General features: G+C 46.4%; 1 protein-coding gene across 1 annotated transcript in view; it reads right to left on the bottom strand.

Annotated features, from left to right (window-relative positions):
- The window catches only part of LOC120403759 (histone-lysine N-methyltransferase SETDB2-like), an 88,208-nt gene that overhangs the window by 23,111 nt on the left and 44,911 nt on the right, over window positions 1-20,186 (bottom strand). Inside the window, exons 15-17 of the mRNA XM_039535404.1 lie at window positions 9,743-9,875; window positions 6,171-6,278; window positions 5,249-5,382 (exon numbers count right to left, since the gene is read on the bottom strand). Coding sequence (XP_039391338.1) covers window positions 5,249-5,382; window positions 6,171-6,278; window positions 9,743-9,875 — 375 coding nt within the window. The remainder of the gene's footprint in view (window positions 1-5,248; window positions 5,383-6,170; window positions 6,279-9,742; window positions 9,876-20,186) is intronic.

Consider the following 20,186-nt stretch of genomic DNA (forward strand, 5'->3'; position numbering starts at 1 on the left):
GACTTTTACATCTGAAATTTCATGGTGTTGTAACCATAGGGGTCCCGACCCAAAAGGGGTCAGGGTGGGAGGGTTGCAAGGCTATTGTGGGGAAGTTGTGGGATTGCCTCCCTTACTTCTGCCCTGCTGCTGTCAGGGGCGCTGCATTCAGAGCTGGGCAGCCAGAGAGGAAAGCTGCTGGCCAGGCGCCCACCTCTAAAGCCAGCGCCACCACCAGCAGTGCAACGGTGCAGAAGTGAGGGTCACAGGGAATGGGATGTGTGTGGGTGTGGGTGTGTGTTACCACAGCAGTTATGGTTTTCTCAGCAGTCTCCTGCCTGAGTGGGGCGCTGACAGCTGGACCCGAAGCCTATCCGCGCGGGGCGGTGGCAGCTGGAGCCACCAGTTTCTTGTAGCCAGGGGAGATCCTGGAGGTGAGTCTGACCCACCCCAGGAGTGGCCCCAAAGGGGAATAGGAAGTCTCGCCCATCCCCAGCTGGGACTAGCATCTGAAGCCCTGTGCAGGGTAGGAGCTCCAGGCTGCATGCCAGATTTCACGGGGGAAATCAGATTTCATGGTCCGTGATTCACTTTTCATAGCTATGAATTTGATAAGGCCCTATGTATAATGCAAAAAAAAAATTTGGGTCTAATCCCCACGTTTTCCCCCTCACCGTGCTCCTATCCAATCTGTATCAATGTATCATTCTTGGCCTTTCAGCCACCGATTTAGAAATTTGGTACCAATGCTATGCCCCTCAACTTAATGAGTGTTTAATGTAATAACATACTAAAAGTCTTAAAGTCCTCATCAGTTATGCTTCACATTTAATAGTTTTCATTGTCACACCTCCTTGCAGAAATTAATCATATTCTAAGCACAACCACCTCTTTATAAATCTGAAACTATTTGATTAATTTCTTAACGGCTGTTCAGTGATAGGCTTTCAGGATGCAGAAATTGAATCCTGGAGTCTGTTTTGGGCCAACATATTTTTTCCACAGCTTCTAAAGCCATCCTACATCAGCCATGTTTTGTCTTCTGCTCCCAGAAAGTTTCTCTTTTAGGCTACTCTCCTTTGTCAGCCTCAGAGATTCTGAACTGAGGTCTGCCGACTGCTTTCCAAACATTAGTAAGTTAACAAGTTAAATGTCACATCATCCCCATTTTACAGTTGGGGAAACTAAGACTCACAGAGCTTGTCACTTGTTTAGCATCACATACCAAGCCAGTGGCAGAGCTGGGACAGTTAAACTGCTACGGGAATCAGTGGGAAAGGACTATTTTTGTGCTTGTGAAACATGCCACATTGACAGCCCTACCAAATAACCCAGTGGTGCATGTATTTTGTCATGTGACCACCCATACTGTTTGTAGTGCTTTGCCTCTTCCTGGAAGAGGTAACAATAATAAAGTCCACACCCTCAATGACACAGTAAGTTTCAACTGTGATCATTCCATAGCACAGAAACAGACGCTGTGGATTCTGAGCACTCCAAACTTTACCAAAATATATCAGCAACCTCCACAGTCAGCTGCAATCCCAACATTAAGGCCTGGTCTACACTACACGTTTAAACCGAATTTAGCAGCGTTAAACCGAATTAACCCTGCACCCGTCCACACAACAAAGCCCTTTATATCGATATAAAGGGCTCTTTAAACCGATTTCTGTACTCCTCCCCGACGAGGGGAGTAGCGCTGAAATTGGTATTGCCATGTCGGATTAGGGTTAGTGTGGCCGCAATTCGACGGTATTGGCCACCGGGCGGTATCCTACAGTGCACCATTGTGCAATCTGAATGCGGATGCACTGGCCAGGTAGACAGGAAAAGCCCCGCGAACTTTTGAATTTCATTTCCTGTTTGCCCAGCGTGGAGCTCTGATCAGCACGGGTGGCGATGCAGTCCCAAATCCAAAAAGAGCTCCAGCATGGACCGTACGGGAGATACTGGATCTGATCGCTGTATGGGGAGACAATTCTGTTCTATCTGAGCTCCGTTACAGAAGACGAAATGACAAAGTATTTGAAAAAATCTCCAGGCTATGATAGACAGAGTCCACAGCAGGGACTCAGCACAGTGCTGCGTGACAAGCGTAATGGAAAGCCAAAGAATCAAATGGACGCTCATGGAGGAAGGGAGGGGGTACTGAGGACTCCAGCTATCCCACAGTCCCCGCAGTCTCCGAAAAGCATTTGCATTCTTGGCTGAGCTCCCAATGCCTGAAGGGTCAAAAACATTTTTCCCAGGTGTTTCAGGGTGTATGTCGTCAATTTACACCCTTCCCCCCGTGAAAGAAAAAGAAAAAAAATAATTTCTCGCCTTTTTTCAATGTCACCCTATGTCTACTGCATGCTGCTGGTAGACGGGGTGCTGCAGCGCTGAACACCAGCATCCCCTTCCCGGTGGCAGATGGAGCAAAATGACTGGTATCCATCGTCATCATCAGCCCGTGAGTGCTCCTGGCTGGCCTCGGTGAGGTCGGCCGGGGGCACCTGGGAAAAAATGGGAATGACTCCCGGCAGACGGTACAGAAGGCTTGGTAACTGTCCTCATCATAGCAGCTGGAGGCTAAGCTCCATCAGGCCCCCCCCCCCGCTTTCATGTCTAAAGAAGATTCTGTACTCCCTGGACTCTCATAGCAGCTGGAGGCTGCACACCTCTCCCCCCCACCCTTTAATGTCCTGCCTGTACTATCATAGCAGCTGGAGGCTGCCTCCCCCTCATTTTATCTCACTAAAAACTCAGTGTTTCTTATTCCTGCATTCTTTATTACTTCATCACACAAATGGGGGGACACTGCCACGGTAGCCCAGGAGGGTTGGGGGAGGAGGTAAGCAACGGGTGGGGTTGTTGCAGGGGCACCCCCTAGAATGGCATGCAGCTCATCATTTCTGCGGGATCTCTGGGGCTCTGACACGGACATATTCTAGGCAGGACTGACTCTATTTTTAGACAAAACATAAAGAAGGGAATGACCCGGGGAGTCATTCCCATTTTTGTCCATGCACCCCCGGCCGACCTCAGCGAGGCCAGCCAGGAGCACCCATGACAGCAGCAGACGGTACAAAAGGATTGATAACCGTCATTGCCAATTTCCAAATGCAAACGATGCAAAATGACTGATAACCATCATCTCATCACCAATTTACAATGGCAGACGCTGCAATAGGGATGGTAAACATCTCTGTTACCTTGCAAAGACAAACGAATGCTGCTGTGTAGCACTGCAGTACCACGTCTGTCAGCAGCATCCAGTACACATACAGTGACAGTGACAAAAGGCAAAACAGGCTCCATGGTTGCCATGCTATGGCATCTGCCAGGGCAATCCAGGGAAAAAGGGCGCAAAATGATTGTCTACCGTTGCTTTCACGGAGGAAGGACTGAGTGACAACATTTACCCAGAATCACCCGCGACACTGTTTTTGCCCCATCATGCATTGAGATCTCAACCCAGAATTCCAATGGGCGGAGGAGACTGCGGGAACTATGGGATAGCTACGGGATAGCTACCCACAGTGCAACGCTCTGGAAATCGACGCTAGCCTCGGTACATGGACGCACACCGCCGAATTAATGTGCTTAGTGTGGCCGCGTGCACGCGACTTTATAAAATCTGTTTTAAAAAACCGGTTTCTGTAAAATCGGAATAATCCCGTAGTGTAGACATACCCTTAGAACAATGAGGGAGAACCTCTTTTCTTTGAACAACCAGCACCATCTCTGGCTGTAATGTTACAAAATTCTAGTATATGCGTATACCACCATTACAGTGCGTTTGGAAGGCATTTAGAAGACTTGCTCAAAGCTAGTTCAATTCTGCTGGTATTGGGAACACATATGAAACATGAGAAGTTCTTTTGTATGGGGACACAAAGTTTTCCACTAGCATTCCAGGTGCTGAACCGGAGGGGAAACTACCAGAGCTCTCTACGGTAGATGGTCTTAGAGAGCGCGGCAGCGTCCTTCTACTGAGACTATTCACTGAAGCATGTGAACCCGGAGTAAACCTGAATCTGGGTGAAACCAATATTCCACCTTTTGGGGCAGAAAATTTTGTCTTTACTGACCAGATGGCTAATGAAAACTGCGTCTCAATTTTAGCTCCACAGTCTTTCGGGATTCTGTCAGATTCATGGCTATTGTCACAGGGTGGCTGGCCCTTTAAAGGGTGAAGATCCAGGAAAGAGAAGCAGGGGGAATTTTCTCTTTCTGGGAAGGGCCTTGTGGAGGCAGGCTGGAGAGAACCCCAGGGAGCTGGTTAGCTCCCGTGGGAGGTCTTGAGATAGGGCCTGTAAGAAGCAGGGAGGTCCCTGAGAGAAGCTGCCAGAGTCCCTGGAGAGGGAAGGCAGTGGGGAAACCTGCTAAGAAGGGCCTCCAGAGAATAAGCCCTGGGAGGCAGTGCTCAGCCTAAGGTGCAAAGAAGGAATTCTGCAGTGCTCAGGAGTAAGGGGTGCAGAGCAGGAAACTTCAACGTAGTGTGAAGGGGCAGAAAGATAATTTGTCTGGAGGTTTATTTGCATTCTTTAGCTGGACTTTTGTTACCCTGTATCAGGGGTTGGCAACCTTTCAGACGTGGTGTGCCGAGTCTTCATTTAGTCACTCTAATTTAAGGTTTCGCGTGCCGGTAATACATTTTAAGGTTTAAGAAGGTCTCTTTCTAGAAGTTTACAATATATAAATAAACTATTGTTGTATGTAAAGTAAATAAGGCTTTTAAAATGTTTAAGAAGCTTCATTTAAAATTAAATTAAAATGCAGAGCCCCCTGGACTGGTGGCCAGGACCTGGGCAGTGTGAGTGCCACTGAAAATCAGCTCGCGTGCCGCCTTCGGCACCCATGCCATAGGTTGCCTACCCCTGCCCTAGATGGAGACAGAACTTAAATATGACCTGTCCGGAAGGCTGGGCTGTGGAAGACAAATAGAGACAAAACATCAACGGGGCCAAAGATGTTATGGTCAATGGTGTTAGAGACAATGACTCCTGCAGCACCACCACCTGACACCAGTGTACGCTACTGCAGTGAGTGGAACCATCTATACATTCCTGTCATTAAATGGAGTTTTTTTCCATTGCAGTGCTAGATAGAAACATTTTTTCTACTGCTCCCAAACACACAGAGTTTCAAACATGGCTGGGTTGCAAAGGACCTTTTAGGGGGACATACACATCAATGTTTTCTGCATTTAAAAAAAAATTAACCTCTTTTTTGAGAATGCCACCACAACCTACAAAAAATTAGAAAATAGTTTGTTAAATACCGGTAAATTCCTTGCCCTCCATCAGTTTCTAATGCTGCATCATCACACAGTGCACAAAAGTAGTGATAACTCCTCCGGCAGGTTTTTATCTCACATCCCACAGTGGCTCCTTTCTTGCGACAGAAGTTGCACATCTATAGCAGAGTTGAGTTGTTAGCAGATATAGACATTTTATAATTAGTAACTAAAATCTTATACTTGAGAGTAAATAGCTTCATCACTGAACGTGCTTAAATCTTTAACTCTCAGCCTCTCTCTTCCTGTTCATCATGTAAACTCACTCCTCCAAACCCAACTCAGCTCATTTTTTCAACCAACTTTCTATTATTCTCTCTGCTCTTACACAATTATATTAAAATCAGTTAATATTCTTAGAAGTAACTCAATGATAGTGACAGTGTTGGACTTTACATCTGTAAATAGTTCACATTAAATTTGCTCAGTTTACAAGTATAGGAGATGTTGGGAACAATTTTCAAAAATGACCAAGCTCCACTTTCAAAAGTGACTTCAAAAGCAAAAGGACTAGAAACTTAGCTCTCATTTAATAAGAAATCATTTCCTTTTCTAGTTCCCACAAATCAGGACGTTACTCATGTGTAAGCTTAGCAGGACCCAAAATCTGCCCTATGCCAAAAAGTGCCTTTTCTTAGAAAGGAACCAAAACAGCCTTAACTTCTACTGCCAGACAAAAGTGGCTATACACTTTAGGTTCCACTAAGTGCAGAATCAGACTAATGTTTCTGATCTTTAATTACTCTGATCTTTGGTAAGTCAGAATGACTGGGTTCTTGTATGCATTTTATTCAAGCTTCTATGTCACAAGGTCATAAAAATGTCACAAACAGACTTCACGATCTAACATGCTGCCGTTCTTACTATAAATTATAAACAAGAAAATATTTGAAAGAAGCTGCCTTACCAGCCGCTTTCCTCTCCTGATTTCACTCTGAACTGAGGCCACATCAAACCTTGTATCCTGATTCTCTGGGTTATGCTCTTCAGATTCTACAAATCCTGAGGAATATAACTACAAACAAAACAAAAGACAGCAGTAATTAACAGAGTGACTCAGCCAGTGAGACACTCTGATGTGTATCAATAAGGAATGATAGAAAGTAGACGGGGCTTTAGTTCAGTGTCAGACGTGAGAACTGTGCACTTTAAAAAAAATCTGCATTTTTATTCACCCCACAAAACCCGCTAAAGGGGCAAATTTTTATTTCTTTGTTTTTAACCAACACTGTCCCACATTGAGTGGGGGAGCACTGCTTAGCTTTTCCACCCTCCTACAAGACAGGACCAGTGATTCTAGACTCCACCAACTGTTCAAGGAGGTTTCGCATGAAGGGAACATGGCATTTTTACAGGGCTCATCAAGGAGGCCATCATCCTATCCATGTCCTCTTTTGCCAGTTAGCCCAGCAGGTTTGACAGAGCTCAGGATCTTTCGGGAGGGACTCAGTTGGAAGTGACAACAGAATTAACACTGGCAATGTGATGATACCAGGCAAAGACTGGCAGTGAATTGTTGGAGAAGCAACTTAAATAGATTGAACAGTGGTTGGAAAAATACAGCAGAAATGTATGCATGAATACCTGCTGATGTACTGGACTATGACAACAAATTAGAAGGGATAATTAATTAATAACTACATTTGATTATAAGAAAACAAATGATCATACTTAAACAAAACCCAGCAGCACCAAAATTGTTACTTAAAATACATGATAAATTTACAAGAAGACACAAAGCTTGGTCAGCTAAAGGAATAAGAACATAAACTTAGAGATAAGAAACCACTTAGCACATGTTACTATGGGTTCAGACAGACTAGTAAAGCTGTAACAATGTTGTTAAACCAACACTGGTTTGCTTTCAAGAATCTGAATGTTTGTTTGAAACATGTAACACTGTAAAATGAAAAATAAAAGTAATAAAATTAATAAAGATATAAACACACTGTAGCAAGAACAATAGAAAGCTGATCTATAAGGGGAAAAAATAGAAGTGGAGCAAAGGATTTGTGACGTATGATATCAAAAAAAGAAAAGCCCCAGTTTAATGTAATAGGTATCCTACACACTAAAATATCAAGGTATAGGTGTGGTTATAGCAAGGAAAGTGACTGCAAAGATGGCCCCTTTTAACTTAAAAGATCTGTTCTCTGTGAGTTTAAAAACATACCTGCATATTTAATGACAATTTTTTCATGTTACTTTTCTCCTGATACTACAGCAGAACAAAGAAATTTAGGAAGAGGGCTCTCATAAAAGTATACAGGTTAGTTTACTAAGTTCCAGTGGCGGAGCCAAATTCTGCCCTTAGTTACGCCTAGCTGAGGGCAGAATATGATGTCCAGAATCTTTATTACTGGTGCTGATGTGCAAGGAGGAAATATCCAAGGGTAAGAGTACAGGGCTAGCAGATAGAAGACAGATTTTATTTGCAAACTGAGTAAATTTGTTCTAGAACCACAATAAACCTAGAACCTCACAAGGACATTATTTCATAGCCAATTCTTAAATTAAAACCACACTTAATTATTTCTTATATTTAAGACACACGCAAGAAGCTGCCATCTTGCCACTTTGATCATGCAAATTATGGCCTTGATCCTGCAAAGACTGGGGACATGTTTACCTTCTTGCACTGTAAGGAGTCTGATTCAATTACTTCAGTTGAGACTACTCACACTATATCAAATTTAGCACACGCATACGTTGTTCCAGGATCGGGCCAGGGACTGAAAGACTCTGCCATCATTTTCAAAATCAAAAGACGTCAAAAGTTTTTTGTTGTGAGTTGAAACAAGTTCATTTTTGAATTCTTAATTACCTTATACTTTCTTTCTTTTCTATTTAATTTAACAATGGCTAACCAAAACATTGAACTTGTCTTGAACTCTGAAATCCTTTGACAGCCAGGGTTTTCTTTTAAGTGACAAAACAGATATTTTTTCCCTTTTTTTTTTTTATCCCTACCCCTACCCCCCCCCCCTATTAGCATTGTCCTGTACTGTAACTTATATGCTAGTTACCATTGAAAATTGGATGTAAAATGCTACTATTCTGATTTAGCAACACTTTAAAGTCACTTTGCGCTGGTGTAAAGTGACTATAGAAAGAGCAAAGGGAATGATGAATTGGGCTAGTTATTACTCTTTCTACATTCCATCCCGACTCCTGCATTACTCTTCTTATTCCCCTCTACCTCAATGTGCCAACCATTTGGACAAGTAAAAAATATAACTGTCTGAAGCTCTAATCATTGGAGCTCCAGAAGACCATGAAATTGTAGATCATTCCCTGCCTTCTGAAACAGAGAAGGAAAGAGTTCTCTTTTCTTCTAGAGCCCTGGCTCTCAACCTTTCCAGACTACTGTACCCCTTTCAGGAGTCTGATTTGTCTTGTGTACCCCAAAGTTCCACCTCACTTAAAAACTACTTGCTTACAAATTCAGACGTAGTGTCACAGCGCACTGTTACTGAAAACTGCTGACTTTCTCATTTTTACCATATAATTATAAAGTAAATCCATCGGAATACAAATGAAATACATTTCAGTATATAACATATAGAGCAGTATAAACAAGTCACTGTATGAAATTGTAGTTTGCACTGACTTCACTAGCACTTTTTATGCATCCTGTTGTAAAACTAGGCAAATATTTAGATCAGGGGTGGGCAAACTATGGCCCGAGGGCCAGATCCGGCCCATCAGGGCTTTAGATCCGGCTAACAGGATTGCCACCCCCATGGTGCCGTGGGTCCCGTGCCACTCCCGGAAGCAGCTGGCACAATGTCCCTGCAGCCCCTGGGGGAAGGGAGGGCAGAGGGCTCCACATCCTGCCCTCGCCTGCAGGCACCGCTCCCTGCAACTCCCATTGGCTGGGAATGGGGAACCACGGCCAATGGGAGCTTCGGGGGAGGTACCCGCAGGCGAGGGCAGTGAGCAGAGCCCTCTCCTCCTTCCTCCCCCAGGGGCCACAGGGATGTGGTGCTGGCCACTTTTGGGAGCGGCATGGGGCCAAGGCAGGCAGGGAGCCTGCATTAGCCCTACTGCATGCTGCTGCCACCCTGGAGCTGCTCCAGGTAAGCAGTGCCAGGCTGGAGCCCGCACCTTGAACCCCTCCTGCACCCCGCACTCCAACCCCCTGCCCTGAGCTCCTTCCTGCACACTGCACCCCCTCCCACACCCCACACTCCCTCCTGCACCCCAATCCCCTGCCCCAGCCCTACATTCATGGCCCTGCATGCAATTTCCCCACCCAGATGTGGCCTTCAGGCCAAAAAGTTTGCCCACCCCTGATCTAGATGAGTTGATGTACCCCCTGAAGACCTCTGCGTACCGCTGGCGTAAACATACCCCCGGTTAAGAACCACTGTTCTAGAGTAGACAATTATGTACAATGTCCATATTGTCTTTGAAATTTTTCCTTTTGGTCCTTCTTGATTCCTTTAATATTATTCATATGTTAAGAAAAACTCTCACCAAACAATCTTGATGAACTGCAAGATTTTGCTTTTCTGCAATGTACATTATAGCACACTCTTCATCTGCTGGACAAAATGCACACTTCCTTTTCACCATCTTCTCCATTATCTGGAAGTCACCTGGAGAGAGACTGTTGAACAAAACATAAAACTGTTAAAGCAACCACCCTATACCAGCTGGGAGGAATACGGAGAGTGTAGCTGGTGAGGGCCCACAGCATTTCCAGATCTAGCTTCTATTCCACTTGCATCCCAGTAGACTTTGTGCCCAACCACTCTAGCAGTGATTGACTGGCATGAATAAAACTTGACTTGCTGAGATAAAAACAGAATAGAAGTTAGCTGCTAGGGGCTCTAGCAATTGGGATTGGAGGAATGAGAACTAGGATTTTTCTTGGAAAGCCACTGGTGGGGGCAGGGATCAATATGAAAACTTCCAAACTTGCTCAGCAATACATGGCTCAGTGAAGAACATTTCATGCAGATACCAACAACCTTGCATGGGCTTGTGAGTCACTTCATATGATGTGTAGCACCTTTAGTTCAGAAGATATTAGTCTGCTGCCATCAGCACCTCAAGCTTGTTCTTTCACACATCTAACTGCAGCTGCATTAAAGTATCTGTCACAGTTTAAATAAGCAAAGTAGTACTGCCAACTCCCACAAATATCCTCCCTGAGTTCACAGGAAAGAAGGAGGGAATGTTGTTTCTTTAACATAATGGGATTATAGAAAAGATTTGCAAGTAAAAAGTGGAAAGGAAAAGACAGGAAGGTGAAATTAGATTGTTCCTCAATAACAGATGGAAGTTAGAGGTCTGCAACCACTGCCACTAAAACATTGGCAAGGCCAGCACCACCCTGGCCAATACCCATTTTCTGTACACCAGACATTTTTTAACCTCCTAGCCTTGTTATAGTGAATCTCTATTCTCCTTTTCTGTCCTTATCCTTCCAAGGTTTTCCTTCTCATCCTCTTTTGCCTTCCCACATTATCTCATTTTTCTGATCTGGCAGCTGCAATAATTTTTTAAGGCCATCTGCAAATAAAAGTCATAATTCAAACTCTTTCAGTACAATGTGTCCAGTATCCCCAAGGACCCAGGTAAGATATTCATTCAACACACCAGAAATATAAACTTCACTTTTTCTGTTGTCATGCAAATCTCCAACACTCAGAGCCTCAGCAACTGCCAGCTCCCACTAGGTGCGATGTTTCAAGATGCTCTCTGCTGGTGATGTCACATCAGAGAGTGCTGGAGCCTATTACCTGTAAGGATAAAGAAAATCCTGTTTAATTTCTCCAGGACTGTGGGGCTTTAAATGTTTATTTTTAATACATGAGTGAGAGAGAGGCAGCATGGTCAAATACAGCACCAAGAACCAGGAACTCCTAAATTCTAATCCCAACTGTTGACTCACATTCCATTTGTAACCTTGGGCAAGCTCAGTCTTCCCATCTGTAAAATAGAAGCAGCACTGTTCACTCGATAGAGCACTGGACTGAATCAGGACACTGAGGGGCTATTCCTGGCTCTGCCACTGACCAGCTACGTGACCTTGGGCAAGTTACTTCACACCTCTGTGCCTCTGGTTCCCCTCCCACCTGTTTCTGACTTGTCTATTTAGATTATAAGCTCTTTGGGATAGGGACTGTTTCTCACTATCTGTCTGCACACTGGGACCTGATCTCAGCTGGGGACTCTAGGCGCTACCTTAATACAAATAATTAATAAAAAGTAGGAAAGGGTTAAAAAGAGAACTAGGCAGAGATTAAAATACAAAGAGAAGTCACACAAAGGATAACCACAGTCAAAAATGCAAAAGGGCCTGGATAAAAACAAATGCCACACAGAAGGGATAACAGGAAAAGAGAGAAAAGGGTTTGTGCTGTATCCCTCCTGTTCCTGTATTTTATTCGTTTAGGGCTAGATCCTGGAACTGGATCTGTGTGGGTACATGGGTCTACCTATGTGGATCCAGTTGTAGGATCTAGCTCTTAGACCATAAGGCAGTGGTGGGCAACCTGCGGCCCTCAGGCTGCAGTAAGATCTTTGGGGAGGGTTCATCTTCTCACAGATCTCTGGAGTACACAGAACACTGTTGGGCATTATGTAAATAACAGCACTACCTCCACCTTGCTAAGTCTTATGAAGATGAAAATTCCTACATAAGTGCTAAATATTATTTGCTAATCTACAGACTGAAAAGCACTTTGCAATAATGTAAAATGATACTGCAGAATAATAATGAGGATGGCTTTCTCGTAATTGTTCATGCTTGGCACTGGGAGTCAGGAGATCTGGGTTCTTTTCCTGGCTCTGACACAGACTTGCGCATGTCATAAGAACATAAGAATGGCCGTACCAGGTCAGACCAAAGGTCCATCTAGCCCAGTATCTGTCTACCGACAGTGGCCAACCTTTCTGTGCTTAACCTTTCTGTGCTTCAGTTCCCCCTGTGTAAAACGGTGATAATTATACTTCACAGAGGTACAGTCAGGGTCAATTCATTAAGGGACATCATCAAACTGAAATTGGTCAATTTCAGCAAAAGGAAGTAAAGCAGCTTTGTACTATCCCCAAGTTCCTTTGCAAATATATTTCTTCTTTACTTTTTTAAACCAGTTGTTCCTATTTTTGATGTTTTTTTCTGTTACTATCAAAAAACCCCAAACAGGAGTGTGCATGCAGGTACAGAAGTTGGTGTCAGAGTACATGAATGGGAGGAACACACATGTAATGGAAGCACTAGAGCAGGGGTTGGCAACCCTTCAGAAGTGCTGTGCCGAGTCTTAATTTATTCACTCTGATTTAAGGTTTTGCGTGCCGATAATACATTTTAACGTTTTTAGAAGGTCCCTTTCTTTAAGTCTATAATATATAACTAAGCTATTGTATGTAAAGTATATAAGGTTTTAAAAATGTTTAAGGAGCTTCATTTAAAATTAAATTAAAATGCAGAGCCCCCCGGACCAGTGGCCAGGACCTGGGCAGCGTGAGTGCCACTGAAAATCAGCTTGTGTGCCACCTTTGGCACAAACGCCATAGGATGCCTACCCCTGCAGTAGAGGCAAGTGATAATTCTTGGCTCTGGCTGTTTCTCCTCTACCTTGTGGAGGGGAACTCCAGCTGCTGCTCCCCTTGTGTATGGCTTTTGAAGGGTTTCCAGCCTGAACTATCTTTGCTGCTCTATACATGGGTTAAGAATCTCCAATCCACACAGTCCCAATGAAGGGTCTGAGGGCACAGGTGCTGGATAGAGTGCCCCAATCTGTAAGTAGGGCCTATGTTCTTTGTAAATGTATACATCGAGGAACATTTAGCCACATTAAAACACAGTTTACTTGCACCCAGCTTAACAAGTGATCCAGATCAGGGGTTCTCAACCTTTTTCATGCTGAGGCCCCCCCGTCAACATGCTATAAAAGTTCCTGCTGGGGGGGGAGGGGCAGGGGGGGACCTTGGGCATTGTCATAGTTTTACTTCTATTTTGGGGGGGGGGCAAGGGCTGACAGGGCTCCAGCCATCTCCACACAGTGGGGTCCAGAGAGGGAGCACCACCCCCACCCCGACTCAATCAGGAGGTCTCCCAGCCTATCTGGGTTATGGGGGGCGGGGGGCACAACCAAAAAATATAACTCAAAGGGGGGATTCAGTTCAAAAACTTTGAAAACCACTCAGGGTGCAGGGAGGGGGTAGCTAGGGGCTGTGCGAAGTGAGGGGAGTAGTTCAGGGTGCGGGGAGGCGGTAGCTAGGGGCTGTGCGAAGTGAGGGGAGTAGTTCAGGGTACGGGGAGGGGGTAGCTAGGGGCTGTGCGAAGTGCGGGAGGGGGTAGCTAGGGGCTGTGCGAAGTGAGGGGTGTAGCTCAGGGTACGGGGAGGGGGTAGCTAGGGGCTGTGCGAAGTGAGGGGTGTAGCTCAGGGTGAAGGGAGGGGATAGCTAGGGGCTGTGTGTGGGCAGGCGGGGCTCCCAGTGAGGCTCCCAGCTTCAGCCGGAGGGGGCACTGGGGCTCCCAGCTTCAGACCCCTGCTACTCCTGGCTTGGGGGAGGGGCAGGTTTGCCAGCATTGCGGGGGTGCTGACGTAGTAGCACAAACTACTGTGCTACACTAGTGTCAGCCCCGCGCCGCTCCCGGCTTTGTGGGGCTGGGGGCACCGGCTTCAGCCCTGCGCCACTCCTGGCTTTGGGGGGGCAGCTTCAGCCCTGTGCCACTCCCAGCTTCAGTGCTAGGGCTTGGGGTTTCAGCCACGGGGCCCTGCAGCCCCCCTGAAAGGGCTCACGGACACCCAGGGGGCCACAGACCCCCAGCTGAGAACCGCTGATCCAGATCACTCTGAATCAGTGACCTGTCCTATTCATTATTTAGCGATCCCCTATTTTTTGTGTCAACTGCAAATTTTATTTTATATTTTCTTCCAGATCATCAGTAAAAATGTTAAACAGTATAGGACCAAGAACAGATCCCTGCACGACCCCACTGGAAACACACCCACTTGATTTCCCATTAAATAATTTTGAGATCTATCAGTTACCCAGTTTTTAATCCATTTAATGTGTGCCATGTTAATTTTATATCATTATAGCTTTTTAATCAAAATGTTGCGATGCCAAGTCAAAAGCCTTACAGAAGTCTAAGTGTATTATGTCAGCTCTATTACCTTTATCAACCACACTATATCTCATCCTAAAGAGATACAGTAGCAAGTTAGTTTGACAGGATCTGTTTTCCATATATCCATGTTGATTTAATTTTGTTACTCTCCTTTAATTCTTTATTAATCAAGTCCCGTATCAGCCACTCCATTACCTTGCCCAAGATTGATGTCAGGCTGACCGATTTAATAATATCTTGTTTACCCTTTTAAAATATTGTCACATTAGCTTTAAGCCAGTCTTCTGGACCCTCCCCAGTGCTCCAAATCTTATTGAAAATCAACATTAACAGTCCAGTGAGCTTCTCAGTCAGCTCTTTTAAAACTCTTGGATGCAGATTATTCAGACATGCTGATTTTAAAATATCAAACTCTATATAACATTCTACAGAGATACTAGTGGAAAGAGTGTTATCACAATCTGATGAGTCTATATCATGTTTTTTCCCTCAAATACAGAACAAAAATATTTATTGGACACTTCTTCCTTTTATGCATTATTATCGAAAACTCTACTATTTCCATCTAGTAATGGACCAATACCATTGTCAGGATTCTTTTTGTTCCTAATATATTTTTAAAAAATGCGTGTTATTGTCCTTATCTTTGCTGGCCATAGATTTCTCCTTGTGTCCCTTTGCTTCCCATATTGATTTTCTACAATTCCTAATTTCTGATTTATATTCATAAGTATCAACTTTCCCTATCTTTTATTTGTTAATCTATGTTATAGCTGCTTTCACTTATCCTCTAAACCAAGTTGTTTTTTTAACCAGCACAACCTTCTTGCTCAGTTGTTGGATTGTGGCTTTTTGGACATCTAGTAAGGTGTTCTTAAATGATTCCCAATTATCATTCACATTTTTCTGATTAAATTCTTCCTCCCAACTGATTTGACTTCTAATTATTTTAGCTTTGTGAAACTGGCCTTATAAAAGCACCAAGTATATATATTACTGGTCTAGACTTTATTCTGCTTGTATATTATAAATGTGATCAAGTCATGTTCACTAGTACCTAAGCTACCATTAAGTTTTACTTCTGTGAATAGTTCCTCTTTAATTGTTAGGACAAGGTCTAATAAAGAATTCCCCCATACAGGCTCCAGCACTTTTTATGTTATGAAATTGTCATATATACTGTTCAGAAATTCTAAGGATACCCCATGATCATGCATTTTCCCCCCTACACATTATAGATAGGTGCGTAAAGAGGTGATCATCCTGTTCCTTATTGTGACCTAGTGGTCTTTAGCAGACACCAATATCCCATCTTGTGCATTATGTGTTAAGACATCACTTTCTTCTGAGTTAAGAGTGACTCAGAAATAGGTAATACCATTTTTTATATAGATTGAGTGGGCTGAAGGGGAATGACAATCCTTCCAAAATGGATTATGAACATTGATTTTAACATTCCAATCATGCGACTCATCCCACCAAGTTTCAGTAGTACCAACTGAATTTATGCTTACAAATGATCAATTCCAATTCCTCATTTGTTACCCAGGCTCCTAGCATTGGTGGATATGCAATTCAAGAATTTCTTCTTGTTGTGTCCTTTGGTTCTTTGATTAATTTTGTTCTTGGCATCTAAATTTTTGTGCTGAGAGCTCATATCTCTCCTCTTTTTACTCTCCCCTTTTGCTACTACAGATGCGTTCCGTTCCAGAATGCCTTGCATAACTCGAATTTTGCATAAATCAGAAACATAGCTCGGACCATTATGCAAAAAAACAAAAAAGAAAAAAAACCCTCCTATTTCTAGCTTACAGAACTTTTTCCATAAGTGCGGATTTGCATAAATCGGATCTTGCGTAACCCAGGGAGCATCTGTAGTTTAATCCCCGCCTGGCTACTCTAGCCAGTCTGTACCTGAGTCTGGTCCCTCTTCTAGCAAGGAGAGGACCAAAAACCTATCCCGTTTGCTCTGAAATTCCTCAGTTCAATACTGTGTGTTGGCCAAGATTCTGGTTGTCACATTAACACAACATCCTCTATTTATTTACTACTTCAAATTTCTGAAATACTGCTATGTAGACATCAAAACACCAGCACCACCCTGTTGTTGTGGGACTGTTAAATGGCATATTTCAGAGCCTGCGGGAAAGGGATGCCTATGAACTCCACTCTGAGCATGAGGATAACGTCATCACTTGCTAGTCAGAAAGAAGAAATGAAACTGATTATCAACAAAAGTGAAACTGTCTCTGCCCCACCTGCTATTGGTTGCACAAAACAAACAAATGAGGGGGAAAACCAAAAAGATAAAGTTGTTTTTTTCTGATCTCTTCCAGTTCTGGTTAATTTCTCTGTCATTTGTAATCACAGTGAGTCAGTATCTTCTAGACTTTGCTGTGGTTTTGAACTGACTGTGTCTCCATGCTGCAGATGTGAAAATTCCTGATTTGCTTTAAACGGGTGTGTAAAATATAAGCCCCATCATCGCAGTAAGAGAGTGGGGGAGTGCATTTGATACCTAGGTCCATGGCAGGATTTCCAAGCTGCTGTGTGCCAAGCGCTTTGACACCCCAACATAGCAGGCGTCATGGAAATCGTGGCACCCAATGAAGGGTGCGAGGGGCGTTACAGAGCACAGCAAGAGGTGCTAGGGGTGTGTTATGGTGCCCAGTGAGCGGGGCGCTTTGTGGCACTCCGTGAGGCGTGAAACATGGCAAGGGGTGCGTTATGATGCACGGCGAGGGCTGCATCATGGCACATGGCAGGGGTTAGAGGTGCGAGGGGCGTGTTGGGGCGCGGGCACCACCCTGGCAAGCTCCCTCCACGCTGAGTCCCCGCCAGGCTGGGTGGAGGGGCACTGTGGTGGGTATAACGGCCGGTGGGAGGAGACCTGCTTGGCCCAGGCTCCCCTGGGGACAAGTGAGGGTCGGTCAGCACATGCCCGTCCCGCCTGAGGGCCAGCACGCCCAGCCTGCCCCATACTAGGGGTCCCTCCCCTGCCAGCCCCACCGCTCACCGGGAGGCAGGCGGAACGGCCCATTCGCTGCAGCCGTGGGGGGGATGGGAATCAGTCATTACCGAGGGTGCACAAAGCGGGGCGCAGGAGGGCACAGCCCGGATCCCGCCCCCCACCCCAATGGTACTTACCACCGGGGGGAGGGGGAGGGAGGATCATTCGCCGCCTGAGCTGCTGCTTCTGCCTCAACACAGGGCAGGATCCTAGAAACTCCCGAAGGGGTGGGGGGAGGAGGAGGAGGAGGAGGGGCCAGAAAATGGGCGTGCCCGGCTGTGAGAGTGTTGGAAAGACCCGGCTCGCTCCCTGGGACTGATCATGTGCCAGCTATCTGCGCAAGTGCGCATGCTCACTAGCTGCCGCCGAAGCTGCTGAACCGAACGGTGCCCTGGCTCCCCACGTGAAATGGGGCCGCGGAGGGGCGGGGTGAGGCTGTGCCGGCTTCTAATCGTCGCGGGGCTGGGCTAGTCCTGAGAGCCCGGTTCGAATCCCGGCTGGCGCCAGCTGCGATGGGGGTAGCCCGGGAAACTTGGCCGCCCAGGCTGATGCGTGGCGCGCTGTTTCCAGGCTGAAGCGAGCTGGCCGCGGGCCGGATCCACGGGCCTGCAGAGCGGGCGCTGCCTCTGGCCCCGCAGGGCTGGGAGTGCACGGGAAATCCTCGCCTTAGGGGGGGATAGAGGAGGCGGATCTTGCCAACCTCTCGCCTTCACCTTGCTGGTGCCATCACGTGCCGGGGGTCGCCGCTCACCTGATGCGGGAGTCGGAAGACTGCGCTTTGCTGGGGCCTCTGGCCATTTTCAACCGCTCAAGCTGGTGGAAGCCGATATGAAAGGCTCAGACAATCACGAGGTGTTTTTGTTTTAAATATATGTATTTGGGTTCTTTTTGGTTGCCTTTCTGGGCGCTGAGCTGGTAGGCTGCCCTTGTTCACGTTTTCAAGCTATTCTCTGTAGCCATCAATAACTGAAACATACTTCTTTTCTTTTCTAACTGAAAGCAGAGTCTCATTCAATCTCTTGATTTGAGGACCTGGGGCTTTAAAGAAACACACCAAAAATCACAAGACATGTAATAAAATTGTGAGAGTGGCACATTAGGGTGGTCAGTTGGCTCCAGTGCATTACAGCCTGGCTACAGGAATAAGGACAATGTGGCTTTTCAGTGGCAGAACGGCTGGCTGGTGTTTGCGTCTTTGCATTACAGGCATCCATGGACCCTACCTGTGGAGGGGCTGGAGCTGCTGAGGTGTAAGAGCTGGAGCTGAAGCTGACGCTGCTTGATGCCCAAGAAAAGCCCACCCACCCCCACCCAAGACTATGGCTCATATTCAGTAATAATCCTGATTAAAAATTAGCAGGAACTTCAAATTTAAATTCGACAAATTAAGGAGTCAGACCATTAACGTAGTTCAGCCATGCACACTGGAATGTATGAAGGCGACATTGTGACAACTTGAGGACCACTATACGATCTGTGAATTCTGTATGTACCTGTACCAAGCAGCAAACTCATTTTGAATGTGCTGCCCCTTTGCTCCCTCTGTTGTCTGTTTGCCTCCATGGTAGACTAAGGCCTTGTCTACACTACAAAGTTTTGTCAACAAGTCAAATTTTGTCAACAAAACAGTGGAGGTGTACACACTGAAATGCTCCTCCTACCAATGTAACTACTCTGCTATGCCGACATAATAAAACCACCTTGACCAGCGGCACAGAGCTTTTTGCGACACAGTGTCAATGTAGGCACCTCACTAAGTTGTATGCCTTAATTGGCCTCCTGGAGGTGTCCCACAATGCCCATCATGACCACTTTGGTCAGCAGTTTGAACTCCGCTGCCCTGAAGGTACACAGGTACACACCCCTCCTCTGTTTAAAGGCCTGGGGATTTTTAAAATTCTTCTGTGAATGCCAGCAGCAATCTTGAATGGCAGACCGCAGGGCAGGCATCACTCTCTGTTTTGCAGCTCATGAAATACTGCAGGACTAGCCTTGTTCACATAGGCGGTGGGTGAAACCCCCCCTTTGGGGAGACTAACCTGCTGGCCCTGGCCCTTCTGCCCAAGGCCCCCCACGCACACACTCCAGAGCCCTGAAACCCCACCCCCCAAACAGGAGGAGCCCTAAGGGGTCCCCCTGTGACTGGAGGAGCCCCAGCCTGCCCCCCCACCCCAGCCACACCGGGCCCAGCTGGTGGCCCCCCTGATACCTCCACCTGGAGTGCCAGGCCAAGCTGCCAGCAAGTGCTAGGCCGGCCCCAGTGCCAGTCTGTCCCCCCCGCCCCCGCCAGAGCCAGGCTGAGCCCCCATCCACCCCGGCCCCTAACGGCCCCCCCAGGTCAGTTGCCCCCACCCCGCACCAGTGCTGGGCCAAACCATCAGGCCAAGCCACCGATCCCCCCAAGTGCTGGCCCAGCCCCAGCACCAGGCCGAGCTGCTGCTCCCCCCGAGAACCTCCTCCAACCAAGCCACTGGCCCTCCCAGTGCCAGGCCATGCCACCAGCTCCACCGCCCTTGAAGGCCCTCCCCTGGCCAAGCCACTCACCTGCCTGCCGCTGGGTCTCCGCATCCCTCCTCATTCCCCCGTCCCCGAGGAGGAGGGACACAGTGAGCAGTAGGAACCGCCAGCGGTGGCAGTGTAGTAGAGGAGACCTGGCAGGCACAGGCAGCAGCAGCAGGCAGTGAGGTCCTCGGAGAAGGGGTGAGGCCATCGCAGCCCAGGTGTCTGGTGGCGGGTATTATAACCACCGCCCATGGGTGTTGGGCTGGAACTGTTGTTGTTACTCTTGTTAAAGTCCAATCCCATTTCATGCCAAGTGG

Source organism: Mauremys reevesii, linkage group 1, assembly GCF_016161935.1.
Source record: "Mauremys reevesii isolate NIE-2019 linkage group 1, ASM1616193v1, whole genome shotgun sequence".
NCBI lineage: Eukaryota > Metazoa > Chordata > Testudines > Geoemydidae > Mauremys > Mauremys reevesii.